This window comes from Phascolarctos cinereus, unplaced genomic scaffold (assembly GCF_003287225.1).
Source record: "Phascolarctos cinereus isolate Bilbo 61053 unplaced genomic scaffold, phaCin_HiC Scaffold_4;HRSCAF=312, whole genome shotgun sequence".
Taxonomy (NCBI): domain Eukaryota; kingdom Metazoa; phylum Chordata; class Mammalia; order Diprotodontia; family Phascolarctidae; genus Phascolarctos; species Phascolarctos cinereus.
Window position 1 is genome coordinate 74,235,143 of NW_027555847.1, and position 15,517 is coordinate 74,250,659.

The following is a 15,517-nucleotide window of genomic DNA, read 5'->3' on the forward strand; positions in this document are numbered from 1 at the left end:
CCATTGTGCTTTCAGTAACTTAGTCTTAAAAGCTTGGGATCATCTCTGTGGCATCCTCCTTTATCTGCCATATCCAGGCTTTCACCAGCTTCTATCAGTTTTTCTTCCCACTTTGAAACGAATTCTGCTTGTGACTTATTATCAGATCATGTCACTGCCTTGTTCAGAAGCCATCAGTGACTCCTTGATGACTCCTGTATCAAAGCTAGATTCCCCATTTTGATTCTCCATGACCCAACTCCAATCTGCATAATCAAATGAAGGTCTGGGGAATAGTGAAGAGCAGCTGGCTTTGGATTTAGAGAATCTGAGTTTGAATTCCTGGCCACTTCGCCTATAATTACCTACTGTGACTTTAAGAAAGTTAGGTCATATCTCTGGACCTTAACTTTCCCTTTCTGTAAAATGATGGGGTTGGTTAAATCAATGGTGCCAAATTCTAATAGGAATGGATCTCTGTAGACTGCATATCGATTTAGAAAACTACAAATTAGCATTATCTCATACTATATTTTTATTTATTTTGTTAACTATTCACCAATTACATTTTAAACTTGTTCGGGCTACACAGAGGAGTTTTGCAGACTACATCATTTGACACTTGGACTAGATGACCTTTTAAGTCCCTTCTAGGTCCAAATCCTTTCCTTTTCTTTTAAAATACTTTGTTTTGTTTGGCTTTTAACTAAATCTGAGCCTCTACTGTTGTCTTGAATCAATAGATGTTAGAGAGTAATTACATTACCTTGAGGATTATTGGTTCTTTCTCACTCTCCCCTATATTCTATTTAAGTTGCTCATTAGACCTAAGAGGTACAAATGGCAATCAATTACAGAATTAAGGTTCACAGGGTATCATTTAGTGTTGGTTGTATTTTCATGTAGACTTATTTTCTCCCCCATTAGAATGTAAACTACTTGCAAATAAAAATTGTTCATTCTTTGTGTATTCTTAAAACCTAGTGCAGTCCTTGTTATGTAATAGGTGCTTAATAACTACTTGATCAGTTGATTAAAGAATAAATCAGGTTTTATTCCAGTACAGGCAGAGCTGTTAATAAAACTTATTAGAATAAGGAAAAATGCCTTCCTAATATACAATAAAAATTTTTAAATAGAAAAATGAATAAAATAGAAAATATGATATATGGAAAAAAAAGAAGAAAGTAAAAATTGCTTTTTACTTTCCCAAGCCATTTTACTCTTAAGCAAAATTTTAATTGTTCTTTTCTAACAAGGTGATTCAAGTGAGTTCTCTTGAGATGTTGTGAAACATTACATCGGATATCAGAAATTTGCCTCAAGCGTTTATTTTGTTCATGGTGGCATTTTGGAGACATCTCAGAAGCAAAATTCATTAGAAGTTAAAAGACAAATTCAATAGCTATGACAGCCAGAAAAAAAAATTACTTAGTTGAATTCATCTTTTAGAGCAAAGGTGAGGATCAGCTTTTTATGTTAATACTGTCAAGTGCATGATGCCTAAAGAGGCATAGAAGAATAAAGACATTAATCTTTATAGATTAAAAACAGTGGCTTATTCCAGCTGCAAGAGAGCGTTCTGCAAGGCTGGTTAAAAGGCTTGTTGAAAGGGATGGAAAGAATAAAGAAACCTGATAGCCCTGTAGAGAATCAATCTCCCCTTCATCACATTTTACATTCCAGTTACAGCTTTTAACCAAGGATCAGTCAAGTGTATTCTAAATGATAGGGCTTTGTTTTTCCTGTATGAATTCTGATTTTCAAAACAGAACCATAAATAGGAATTCTGGTTGGATTAAGCAGACTGATCTTTCTGTGTTTTAAGCATATCTTTATTTTTTTATTAGATGCATTTTTATTGACATTTTTTGCTTTTTATACATTGCCTAGATTTCTCCTGTTCCCCTCTCCTGCCCCTCCCAGAAAGCCATCCTTTTATTACAAAGACTGGTTTTTTTTTTTTAGGAAAAAGAGGAACAATAGGGAAAAAATCAGCAAAACCAATTAATTCACTGGAAAACTGAAAATATATGTTTTGTTCCACATCCATGGACTTTCCGCACTTGTGCATATCTTTATTTTAGGGAAGTACTATTCAGGATAAATGAATCGATTGTTTCAGGGATTTGACAGGCAGAACACTGAGCTGATCTAAATTCCATTGGTTTTTCCCTTGTGAGTTGACATGAACATATCCATCCCAGGGCCTCAGTTTTGTTATTTCTTAGGAATATTGTGAAGATTGCTGAGATAGTGTTGGTAAAGGTATTTTACATGCTACTGGGGCAAGGCCTGTTAGGCTCTCCCTACATAGCATTTATTGTACTTGATGACCTCTTTGGACGTGTCCCAAGAGTTCTGTCAGATAGAAGAGTCCCTGAAGTTGCTCTGTTTTTCTAATTTGTGATTGGAGTCATTTATTTTAGCTGTTAGTATTTATTAGGAATTGCTTTGAAGAAGGGGCCACGTGGTGTAAATGGTTTACTAAAGCAGGACTTTTCTTTTTCTTAACCTTTCCTTTTTATCCAGAGACTATTTTGAAATAGATTCAAATCTGTGGGAGGCAGATTCAGATCTGAATGAATGCTTGAATTTAGTTTATATTCCAAAATATTTTTGGCAAGATTTTCATGCCACCAGCAAGAAAGCAGAGTTCTCTGTGGGTAGGGAATGCCGTTCTTGGTGTTGGTGTGTTCTTGCCAAATTTGCTTCTCAGGCATGAGTTTGTCACCTTTTAAAAAATTTCCCTTTTGTATGTTTTGTTATTTGGTGCTAAATCTAGGAAATACTTAGAGTTCTAAATCTGTGATCCTATGATCACTCAATATCATAAGATAGGAGATTTAGGACTGGAAGGAACCTTAGAAGGATCACTACTACAACCTCCTCATTTTACAGGAAATTGAAACCCGTGGTGGGTAAATGACAAAACAAGGGCATATATCTATTAAGCTGTAGAGCCAGCATTCAGACATTGTTTAGCTCTCCAAGATCAAGGTTCTCCTCTACCACTTTTCCTCCCCACCCCACCACCCTCCCCTCCCTTTTTCCTCTCCCTTTCCCCTTCCCCCTTCCTTTGACTTTCTTCTCTCCATTTCCCCTCCTGGTGACCCTTCCTTCTCCCTTCCATTTCCCCTTTCCTTTCCCTACCCCTCACCCTCACCCTTCCTTTTCCTTTCCTTTTCTCTTTCCTCCCTCCCTTTCCTCTCCCCTTTCCTTTCTTTTTCTCTTTTCCCTTCCTTTTCTCTCTTCTCTTCCCCTCTCCTCCCTTCTCTTTCTCTTTCCTTTCCCCTTGACCCTCCCCTCTCCCTTCCCTTTCCCCCTCTCCCTTCATATTCCCTCTCCCCTTGGCTTTGCCCTCTCCCTTCCTTTTCTCCTCCTCCATTCCCTTTCATCCCTTGCCTTTCTCTTTCCCCTTCCCCCTCCCCTGTAGTCAAGGAAAGCAGATTCTCCCAGTTGTTATTTTCAAAAACATGTGTCTTTATTCCTATCTTTGAGTCCATTGCCAGGGTTCTTTCTGTGCACCAGGCTGATCTATGGAGTAGTTAATATTTAGATTAAAAAACAACAGCCTTGGAATGATACAGTGCTACATCCGCTTGGAAATGCTTCTGAGTATACTTTAGGAAAACCCTGCTTTCAGTGGATTCAGGTAACACTGAACCAGTTTCTGCTCTCACTGGGGATGACTATTCATGAAATAAGAGCACAGTTCTTTTGGGTGAAGAATAAACTTTTCATTTCTGTGAGTTAATGTTTGCTGTAGTTTCTTGGCAAAATAACTACATATTGCTTCTCTAAAACTAGTTAATTGAGCAGGTTATTTTTCATTGGGATTATTTCAGAAGTAGATGGGCATAAACCATTCAGTAATCAACCCCAACTCTTGGTAGTTATGTTTGTGTTATCCATAACCCATTTCTAATGCTACATTTCTGGATGTGATTAACAAATGAAAACAAATCAGTAGCATAAGCTTAAGGGAAGGCTAAGTGAATTTGCCCATGGTGACATAGCTACTAAATTTTGGAAGTCTGTTTCTCTCCATGCTAGAGACAGTGAGTGACCTTCCAATAGCACCACGTAGCCCCTCCAAATTGTATTGCTCTTCCATTACCAACGTGTGGCCAGCCCAAAAGAATCTGCTCATGACCCAGACCATGCCCTAGTTGAGGGGTTCATTTCTGGTGTCATGGACCCCATTGGCAGTCTAGTGAAGCCTGTGGGCCCCTTCTTAGGAATAATGCTTTTAAATGCCCAAGATAAAATAGATAGGATTAAAAAGGAAGCCAATTATATTGAAGGACAGTTGTTAATACCAAAACAAAACAAGTTAGGGTACCCTCAGGTTAAGAGCCCCTGCTCTAGTATATGATCTGACGCATAATGCTAGAATAAAATCTGTAGTTGCTTTTATGTTAATGAAAGACCTATCAGGTCTACAAATTGAGATGGCCTGGGGGTCATAGAGATTTTATTATCTCTATGCAGAAATTTTGTAGTAGTAACAAGTAGGATAAACTTTTCCTTTGCCTTGGCTTCTCACGATTGGTCTTTGTTGCAGGTGCAGTACCACAGTAAATGTAATTTGAAGAAAGCAAGAAAGAACCAATGGCTTTAGCTGGCTGCCCGGATTCCTTTTTGCATCATCCATATTACCAGGTATGGGTGCTTGTGTGGTCCTGGTAAAATCAGTCAGATGTGAGCTAGAGTGAAAAAAGAAAAAGGAAGAAATTAACCAAGAGTAGATTCTAGTTTTGCACAAAGGAAATTCCTGAGATGGAACTACAGAAAAGTTATTGACGGAAGAAAGTAGCAAGATGCTGCCACAATCCAGCCCTTTTCTTGGCTTTGAAAGAACTCCCTGCATGAGCAGTCATCTTCATTTCCAGATATATCCCCTCCTCTCCCCTCCCATTCTCAGAGAGCCATCCCTTATAACAAAAAATAAAAAAAAAGAAGGGGAAAAGCAGTTCAGGAAAACTAATCAACACATCTGAAAAGTCTGACATCACCTATTGTTTATAGACTCAGAGACTCCTATTTTAGCAAAAAAAGAAGGGAGGTGCCTTCTCATATCTATTCTTTGAGGCCAAGCTTGGTCATTCATAATTTCACAGTATTAATTTTCAATTATGATTGTTGTTTCCATTTTCATTGTTGTAGTCATTTATATATTGTTTTTCTGGATCTGCTTATCATTCCTTTTGTATCTGTTCTTATGTAAGTTTTCTTGTGCTTCCTCATATTCATCATTTAGTAATGGTCTGTTACATTTTTGTTCCACAGTCTGCTTAGCCGTTCACCAATCAGTGGCATCTACTTATTCTTTGCTATTACAAAAAGTCCTGCTATAAATGTTTCTGTGTATGTAGGGCCTTTCTTTTATCATTGCCTTCCTGGGAGCCATGCAATCTCTGTGTCAAAGGTATGGGCATTTTAGTTATTTAATTTGCACAATTCCTAATTGCTTTTCTCAATGGTTGGACCACTTAACAGCTCCACCTATAGTGTATTACTGTGGCCCCCCTCTTACCCGTCATCTTTTCATTGGAGATTTTAATTGCAGAGACTGAAATAAATAACATACTATTCTGAATCAAGTAGATGCTAGGTAATCATCACTCAGGTACCATGATAATAGGCAGGAAAAGTTCTCCAGAAGGCTTCAGCTTAAGTTGTAAGAAAGTCCAAGAGGAAAAGTTGAGTAAGAAGCTGATTTTTGCCCAGAGGTAGCAAAGCTTAATGACTTTGTAGTTTTCCAGTTGTAAATGATTAAAACATTTTAGAGAAATAGGCTTGGGGTAACTGAGTATACAGAACATCAAACTGGACCACACCTCATTAGCTGTTTAGACCAGCCTCTTGCCTCAGATAGTGGCATCAAAGGTGTTTGTTTTATAGGGGACCAAAGTTGGACTTCATGGTAACTTTAATGGATTAGAGAGGTATTTCCTAACCTCTAATTTCTCTCCTTTTTCTTAATAACCTATTATCGAACTATCGTGGCAATTACTGTGAAATCTTCTTAAGCCTATTTGCTGATTTCAATTTTTATCACTCAGTTATCTGTTATACAAGGTTCTTTTTCAAGCTTCAGGGGATGCCTCCTACTTCTGGTATTCTGCGGTTTCTTGAATAACTATACAGTTTAAGGATCATATGAACTTGCATCAAATCTCCCCTTGCCCTTCCTTTTTTCAAATGGCCTAGTCTTAATGTTTGCAACCGTCCTTTCCCCCCCCCCCCTTTCCCCTCTCTGTAGAAGGTAAGCTCCCTGAAGTTAGGTCCTGTTTCACTTTTGGGTTTATATCATCTTGCTTAGTCCAGTGCCTGGCATTTAGCCAGTCCTTAATAATAGCTCATAGGTTGACCCCTTGATCATTTTTGTCACCTTCTCTGAATTGTGTCTGTCTTTTGTTGCAGAATGATGACTACATGAAGTGTTTCAGGTGTAGTTTTTTTTTTTTAAGTTTCTTTAAAAGGGATTCACCCACTTCCTTGAAAAGTCATAGCAGTTTTTTCCAATGGAAAAAAAGATGGGGGATACTTTTCTTAACAGGCATATTTCTCAGATCATTAATTCAGTTATGATGTATCAAATACCTACTGTGTTCAAGTCACTGAGTCAGCCTCCTTGAAGTATAAAATGAGATGGAAGTAGATTCCTTGCCCTCAAGGAGTTAATAGTCTCGTAGGAGAAATAAGGCTTTGTACATAGTTATAAGAGATTAGATATTTCATTTATTTAAATCTTTGATGCTATACCAATATTGGTTAAAAGCCAGGAAGAAGGAGTGGATGTTGATAGCTGCTCTGTGTAAAGCGTGGTTGTGGAATAAGTCTTCTTGGTATACTTTCTTGAGGGTATGTGTTTATGTGGGTAGATGTCTGTGGTTTTAAGGTAGACAGTATCTGATGTCTCATGCTTTTATTAAAAAAATTACTTTTTAATTTTTATTTTTACATATGCTTTCTTTTGTGTATTTTAATATATATTGTATATATACTTCATTTTTATTTTATTTAAAAATTATTTCTCTTTTCTTAAAGCACTGAGTCCTCTTAGCTTCATTAGCTTGGCCACAAATCTTATTCTTAACATTTTCTGACCTTCTCTTAAGCCTAGCCTTGGTGCTATTGGTCATGAGGGTTCTATGTAAGAGGGTGTGGATGGGTCATTGCAAGTCCATTATCACTGCTAGGAAAATACGGTTAGCAGAAGCCTTCCTGAAAACCACCTGAGCCGTGCCAGGCAGCCTGTCTCTTTTGCTTTTGAAAGAGTGAAATATTGGCTTATAAACTGGTTTGTTATGATGCTATGACACTTGTTGATTTGACACTTTTTTGTTCTCTGTCTAACCCTCCAGTGACATGTAAAATGTCCTGTTGGTGCCAGAAGTAGCAGCGAAGTAGGTTAAAGGCTACACAAAATTTAATTGCTTTTTGCTACTATATTTACTGCTTAAATCACCAAAGATTGTTTATCTAAGATTCTCTTTCCCCTATACCAGGGAACTGTTTCAAGCCGTCATTCTCTTGGAAACAGTATTCTTTGTAGGGGGAGGACACGTTGGGAGGAATTCAGCAGCACTTCTTAGTGGCTTTTAAGAGCCCTTTCTGAATTTTCTAGCTCTAGTAAAAATCTAGTCATACAAGTTGGCAGCTTTTGTCATCTGTTCCTGGAAAATCAGATCACAGTTCCAGAAATTCTCAGAAAACGAGATGATTTACATTGAGGTTCCCCACTTGTGCAATCTGTCGTTGTTACAACAATTATAGATATTCTGCAGACTTCTTTATTGAAAAATGACTTCCTCACTCTTAAATACAGAGGTGCTTAAACAGTTCAATTGACTCAGTATTAATTGTGGCGCAGATAAGATGTGTAGCCTAGCTCCTAAAATTGAATATTTCACATTGAGGTTAAGGGAGGGAGGGATTAAAATTGTTTCCATTTAATTGCTCTGATTTATGTGTTGAGATTGACTGTGAACAGAGTAGAGTGGGTGGGTGCATCTGATTAACCGTTAAGGCATCATGTGATCCTTTCCGTTTGTCATGTTCAAGGGAGGAGTATTTGAAGTGTTCAGAAAATAAATTTTGTGAATTACCCTATAAAATGTAGATCTGGTAAGAAATATGGAGAAACATTGTGATATTGGGCACAGTGTGTTGATTCTGGAGTTGGAGAATCTGAGGTAGAATGTGGAAAAACTTAGATTTAACTTCTCTCCCTGACACTTTTGTGATGATTGGTTAATTGTTTAACATCTCTGAATCTCAGTTTCCACATTTGTAAAAAGAAGATAATCTCTATTTGCTTCAGAGTGTTTTTGTGAAGTAAGCACTTTAAGAAACTTACGGTAATATAAAAATATTTAATGTAAAATGCACACCAGTTCATTATCAGGCCACTCATAATCTGAGAATGAATGAAGACAGTGGGGAAAACTGAAATTTATAGGTACATTGCAGCATTCATTTTTCTTTCTGCAAGTAAATACCACCACATCACTTTTGCACTGGACTTCAGTAACATTGGCCATCTAGTATAGGGTATCTCTGTTTTCCCTCCATTATTGGAGTAAATAGGTTTTGAAAATCTGTACCTCCGATGATACCCTTTTACCAAAAACTTGTGCAGTTAGAGAATAATTGTGCTTTAAGATAGTCAGTTATCATCCAGATTGAGTGATCAATTGATGCTGTGTACTGTGCTTGAATTATCAAGGCGAAAGTGAAACATACTTTGCCCTCAAAGGGCTTACATTCTATCCAAAGAGATTTGTACATATGTAAGTATATACAGAATAATTAATGATTATTGTTGTTTCAGGATTATCCCAACAATTATTGGGATTTCGAGGGGAGGTACTGGCAATTGCAGGGGTGGTATCAGGAAAGCCCTCTTGTGGAAGGTGGCATTTGTTCTCAAACTAGAGATTCCAAGAGATGGAAGTGAGAAGAGAGTGCATTCCTGGGATGAGGGTTGCTTGTGCAAAGGCATGTAGGTGGTAGGATTATTAATGTGCAATAAAACATAATCCTGAAGAGGTCTTACATATAAATGTGTTAAGCTGATATACATTCTTCCATTAGAATGGAAGTTTGAATCCTGGCTTCCCTATTTACTATTTGTTTGATTCTAGGCAAGCCACTTACCTTGGCCTCAGTTTCTTTCATTTGTGAAAAGAAAAGGTTTGGACCAGATGGTGCCTGAAGTTCTTTCTAGCTCCAGATGTGTTATCCTGATTCCCTTCCCTTAACTTTTCTTTTATCAGCTCACCTGCAAACTTGTCTTAAAGTCAGAAGCCCTTTGGGGGAGGTGGAATGGGGGCGGGAGGGAGGTATTCTAGCTTCCCTCTTTGTGCTCGATTCAAAGCCCATGGGCAGTTTCTTTTCCATTGTCCGGGTCACAGATGGCCTATTCATTTTGCCTCTGCTTGAGCTAATCACAGGGAAAGCTTTAGTTGGCCTTTTTAACCTTCCTGCCCTCCATCACGGACGAAGAGAACTTGGAAGAAAAGGACTTGGAGGCTTTAAACCCTGTGTGGCTAGATGCTTTCTGAGCCCAATTTCATTGAGTTTGCTTTTGCCGTTTTTGATTTAAAACTGGCTAGTAATTAGACTGCCTACTATGGACCAGAGGTGGGGAACTAGAGGCCACATGGGGTCTCGAGGCCACGGGTTCCCCACCCTGGACCAGGCTATGACAACTTTACAAGGTCCTTGCTTTTGGACAAGATCTACCCATCTCTTCTATCTTCTAGTTAGTGTTGGCAGAAGTAGAGAGACTGATTTTTATTTATTTCTTCAAAATTGCCTTTTGCTACCGGCAGTTACTTGATGACTAGGGTGGAGATTTCTTAAAGAGCCACCCTTATTTCTTAAATAGGACAGAGCATTTCAATCAAAATTTACCTAGTTTTTGTAAATTAAGATTTAAATTGGTTTAGGTACAGATACTCTGAACCACAAATGTATCTCAGGGTGTAACTGGATATACTGGAAAGAAAGTACAGTTGGAGAGAAAGAACGCTGGCTCTGGAGGCAGAAAACCTGAGTTCAGTCTTTGAAACCTGTGTGACACCAAGCATGTTGCAAAATATCCCTGGGCCTCAGTTTCCTCACCAGTGAAATGAAGGGGTTAGAGTAGGTCATCTCTGACATTTCTTCCAATTCTAGATCTTGTGAACCTGTGAGTCTACTTGAGCAAACCAGATTGGGTCTAAATCAGTCAAGTCCTTTGGAAATTGTCACAGAAGAAAAATGAACATGTGAAGTGCTGAACACTCAGCCTCACTTCCATCAGTTAAGGTTCCTATTACACGTTTTTAGCTGTATTTACACTTTGGTAAGGCTGGATGGCTCATGTCCCGTTGGACATTACAGAGGAGACAGGCGTGGTTCAGAGGTGCTGGGCTCCAGAGTCTGTAAAGGCTGCTTCATGCCAAAGCTGAGTACAAGCCCCCTGCCATATTTCTCACCTCTCACCATCACTTACAGGACCAAGTTTCAGCTTCATCTTTGGCATTTGTTGGGTGGCATTCCCAGATCCAAGCATTTCTTTGTTTGTTGATTTCTTTGGCATCTCCCCAGGACTCTAGTTATTATAATTACAGCAGTTCTTGGAGATGAAAGACTCCCAACACCTCACAGGGATGTTAATGTCATATACATCTGTTTTCCTAAAGAAATTCTATAATGTGCCAGGAGTGTTCTGACAGGGCTGCCATCTGTCCTTCCAGAAGGAATGAACACAAGTGGATGTTGCCATGAGAACCTAATTTTCTTGCATGATACATGCTGTTCACATAGCCCTTTAACAGTTGGATTTGTAAAGCTGAAATACTCATTGACTTACGGACTGCTAGCTACAATGGAATTGGATGTTTGTACATCTCTAGCACCTTTAGACCCCACACGTGGAGAATACAAATAGCTATCTGTTTTTCAAGGTAGCTTGCCTTTTTCAGAGTGGTATGGAATAGTTTTCATGATGATGATGATGATGATGATGACGATGGACCCAACAGATGACAGATCTACATGTCACAAATATAGACTTCAAAATATCTTGATGCATCTACTCAGTACTGTCTACTGCAACTTGACTGTTAAAACGCACAGACTAAATTGTTACTCACAATCGGCTGGATATAACACTGATCCACAAAAACTTAAGAATAACACTTTAAAAATACTACATACCAAATATTCACTCTCCATGCTGTATGCAGTTGACAATTTTCAAAATCTAGAGAATTAGCAGAGGAACTCAAAATGATGGGAAGAGGATGAAGTGCATGTCATCACTGTTACTCTGTTTGTGATTGGGGGTTCATCAGTCAATCTGCAAACATTTGTTAAGCGCAGTTGTAGCAGAGGATGCCTATGAAGGATGAACTTCTATCTTTGTATTTTTTATTCAGCTACGAATGCAGTTATTTTATGCATCCATGCAATATGCTGTAGCACATCTACTCTACAAAGATTAGAGAAAGATAACTTGTCCTAGAACTGTTTCTATCTAAACTCCATAGAAAAAGATGTAAGCATAATAATAACAATAATACTAATAACAAATCCCAACTGTACAACAGTAGACAGGACTTAAAGTGTGGAAGAATAACGTCTGGAAAACAATCTGTCCCAGACCATTTCTATCTGAACTCCATTAAGCAAGATGAGAAGAATGATTTGATATTATAATTATTATGTTAATATTAATAATAACTGACATACTGTGCTAGAAGTTTTTGCAAAATACTTTACATACATTTTCTTGTTTAGCTTCAAACTAACTGCAGTGGGGTAGGGACTGCAGATGTAGGTACTGGTCTCCCCATTTTACAGATGAGAGGCCACTCAGCTTTGAAGTCTCAGAGGCAGAATTAAAATCTGCTTCTTCCTGACCACCAGTCCATCATTCTGTCCCAAGCCAAGAGTCTGTAGAATGTTTTGAGCTACTGGGGGGAGACAGCTTCATTCTGAATATGCCATGCCCCATGTAGAACTTATGGCAGATAGACAAGATACACACTATTCCAATTATTGGTATCTAGATGGGTAAATTAATTCATACAATTAATTTGTATATTCATTTGTCCCACTTTTATTTATTGGGTGCCCAGAGTCACAAATGAGTAATCAAGAAAATTGGATTCTAGTCATGGCTTTGTTCCTTTATATCTGTGTGACTTTGGGCAAGTTTCACTAGGAGCCTTTTTTTTTTCTTTAGAAAATGGGGAAATAATCCTTCTGCCTACCACCCTGATTGTTGTGAGGATCAAAGGAGTTAATAGATGTAAAAACAAGTTTAGGAAGCTGGAAAGCACTATGCAATAACTTATTGTTTTTGTTGTGCACAGCTGTTAGATATAACCTCGTCAGTCCCCCCTTCCCCCCCCAAAAATCGACTATATCCCTAGCCTCAAGGAGTTTGTCAGTCCACCAAATAATCCCTGCTTGGGGGGATGGAGAGGTTCTAAAGGAACCAGCTCACCTCTAGCAAGATCCATTTATTTTTCAGTTTTAGTAAAAGCAATGGGACTGGGGGCTGTTTTGCCTCTACCTCCCCCTTTCTTGTCCAAGAGCCAGCCATTTAATTTGGAGGATCATGGGAATCAGTGTTTCACTAAAACCATTTATTTTTAAAAAATCTTCTCATTATTTGCAAGTTGCAAATAATATATGCAAATTCATATATGCAAGTACCCCTTGCAAAAATTATCTTAAGACATTTTAACTGCAAAATTTTATTTTTTTACTTATCTAAGATAGTGAAATTAGTTATAGGAACTGGCTTTAAAGTTAAAAAGGAAGATGTATGTTTGCTTTTTCAGTGTTTGAAACATTAGATACTCTTAAATTAGTCTTTGGGGTCTCAGTTTCTTGGTGTTTCCAAGGTACTTAAATACATTTTTAATGTCTATAAGGAGTGAATGTAGGCTTTCTAACTTGTACAGTTTAAAGGGTGGGGAAAGAAGTCTATGAAAACAACTTAATTAATCCCAAAGGAGTTAACCTTTCCCGAAGTTTGAAATAAAATTTAAAATAATCTAACTTGACTTTTTTTTTAAGGTTAAACACCACCCTGCCCTGCCCCAGTTTAGTAGAAGAAACTTTGGATACTTTAAAAAACACAGAATTATGTATATATTACATATATAAAAACTTTAAGGATGTGTGGGAGATTGTTGAACAGGAAATAAAGACTAAGTAACCAAAGTATTTTAAACTCCAGCTTCATTTATTGCTAGTTGAAAGTGACGATGTCTAGAGAGTAATATACAGTATTAGAAATAGTTTTGAATAAAAAACAGGAACTGAAAATAGGGCAGCTAAGAAATCAAATTAGTGTAACATTAAGTTGTAGATTTGGGACTAGCACTAATTTGTTTGATACTCAGCAACATCTTAACTAGCATTTTTGCACTTATTAATGTAGTCAAATTATGAATATAAGTTAACTCCTATGTGTTCAAAGGCAGCATGGTATGGTAAGTAAGAGTACCTGGGTTCTAGGTCTGTGACCACAGTCAAGTCTTGATTTCCGAGAGAAATGTGGAGATAATATTAATGCCAATATGAAGCAGAAAATGAGGAATAGTGAACTGTATTTTGTCCAACATAAGGGTGGTAGGAATGTAACCAAAACTTTTTAATTTAATGTAATTGAAATCATCCATTTTACGTCTCAAAGAAGGCAAAGAGGCAAGACGGATCAGTATGGGTTACAGTAGTTGGAGAATGTATGGATAGGGTTGAGCTAGATGTCCTGAAGGTGCTCCTTCCAAACAAGGAAGACCTCTCAGAGATGCATATGACCATAGTATATTCAAGAAACTCATTGTAGTCAAGGGTTCTTGTTGAGGAGGGTTATAGAAGAGTCATTTGGAGAGGTAGAATTGGGGGCTTAGAAAACTAGGCAGGCGAGTTTCGATTTGTTGTGGTAGGTAGCAGAGAGCCACAATGGATTCTTGATGCTATATGTGATGTTTTAGAAAGATCAGTTAATTGGCATTGTATGTAATGGAGGGGTGTCAGGGGCAATATACCAGCAGTCTTCAAGTATTTGAAGGGTTATCGTGTAGGGGTGTTTAGAGTTGTTCTGCATAGACCCAGAGAGCAAGAACCAGGAGTGGTGGCTGGAAATGAGAAAGCAGCAAATAAATGAAGGTTAGATATTAGGCGTAACAACTGGAGCTGCCCTAAAGAGGTCTGGACTGCCTTGGGAGGTAGCTGAGTTCCCCTCTCCTTAAAGGTCTTCAAGCAGAGGCTTGACCCACTTGTTGGGCATATTATAATTGGGGATTACTTCTTTGACATTCGTGCACTAGATGACTACTGAAGTCCCTCCCAGCTTTCAGAGTTCTGTGATCCTATGAGATCTGCTTAGAGGCAGAGACCAGATAAGAAACTGTTGGGATGGTCTAGCTATAAAGTGATCAGGGTGGTAGATCAGTGGGATGGAAGAGGAACTGTGAATCTAGACATCTAAAAGGACAAAGTGACCACACTTGAGGACAGAACTGATTTCCAGGGGATGAAAAAGAAGGGAAGAGTTAAGAGTTAGAAAGTGCTTTCCATATAATATCTCTTGACCCTTATAACATATCTGTGGGGTTCATAGTTCAGTGTTTTTCATCCTTCTGTTACAGACAAGAAAACCAAGCCTAAAAGAAGTGACTTGATCAAGGACGTATCTAGTGTTTGATCCACCCAAGTATTCTCTCACTAAACCTTGCTGCCCTTAGGGTTTGTTTGGTTTTTTTGAGGCAGTGGGGATCAAGTGACTTGTCCAGGGTCACACAGCTAGCTAGTAAGTGTCTAAGGCTGGATTTGAACTCAGGTACTCCTGACTCCAGGCCCAGTGCTTTATCCACTGTGCCACCTAGCTGCCCCTTGTCCTTTAGGATTGATTATTTTTTTACTCTGGCTCAGACACCATCTTCTTCATGGAACCTTTCCTGATGTCTCTGTTGGTGTCTTCCCTCCAATATTACCTTGGATTTAGTTATTTTCCTTCTGTATGTGCATTTATTAATTTATTTCTATTTGTGTGGTATATACTTTTATGTTATATTTATATTCATGTAGTATATATTTTTCTATCTGCTTGTCTCCTCTATCAGACTGTAAATTGTGAAAAGAGAAGGTTTCAGTGGTTACACGTGGCCTAACACAGTGCCATAATTAATATTTATTGATTGTTTACTACTGGCAATAATGAATATTTGCCATTCTGTAGATCCTGTAGAACATTTTCAGTCATCCAGGAGAGTTTAAACAAATTAGCTGAGAAGGATGAGGCACAAATGATAGTGTATTACCTCATTTATTAATTAGTAGGGTGCTAGATGTTCCAGTGGGTAGAGTTCTGGACCCTGAAAAAAGGAAGAGCTGGGGTCAAATACAGCCTCAGACACGTAGTAGCTATGTGACCCTGGACAAGTCACTTAATTTCCCCCATCTTCAGTTTCTTCATCTGTGAAATGGGGATAAGAGCACCTTCCATGTAGGGCTTTTG

General features: G+C 38.2%; 1 protein-coding gene across 6 annotated transcripts in view; it reads left to right on the forward strand.

Annotated features, from left to right (window-relative positions):
• Positions 1–15,517, forward strand: part of GRB10 (growth factor receptor bound protein 10) — a 284,264-nt gene that overhangs the window by 82,090 nt on the left and 186,657 nt on the right. For 2 of the 6 annotated variants that reach the window (XM_020981302.2, XM_020981303.2), the window contains one exon: positions 4,547–4,644. The exons of 2 other annotated variants lie outside the window; for them this stretch is intronic. In XM_020981302.2, the coding sequence (XP_020836961.1) occupies positions 4,594–4,644 (51 nt within the window). In that variant the 5' untranslated portion in view covers positions 4,547–4,593. Of the gene's footprint in view, positions 1–4,546; positions 4,645–15,517 lie in introns of those variants that run through there. 2 more of the 6 variants (XM_020981306.2, XM_020981304.2) reach the window with 1 other exon arrangement.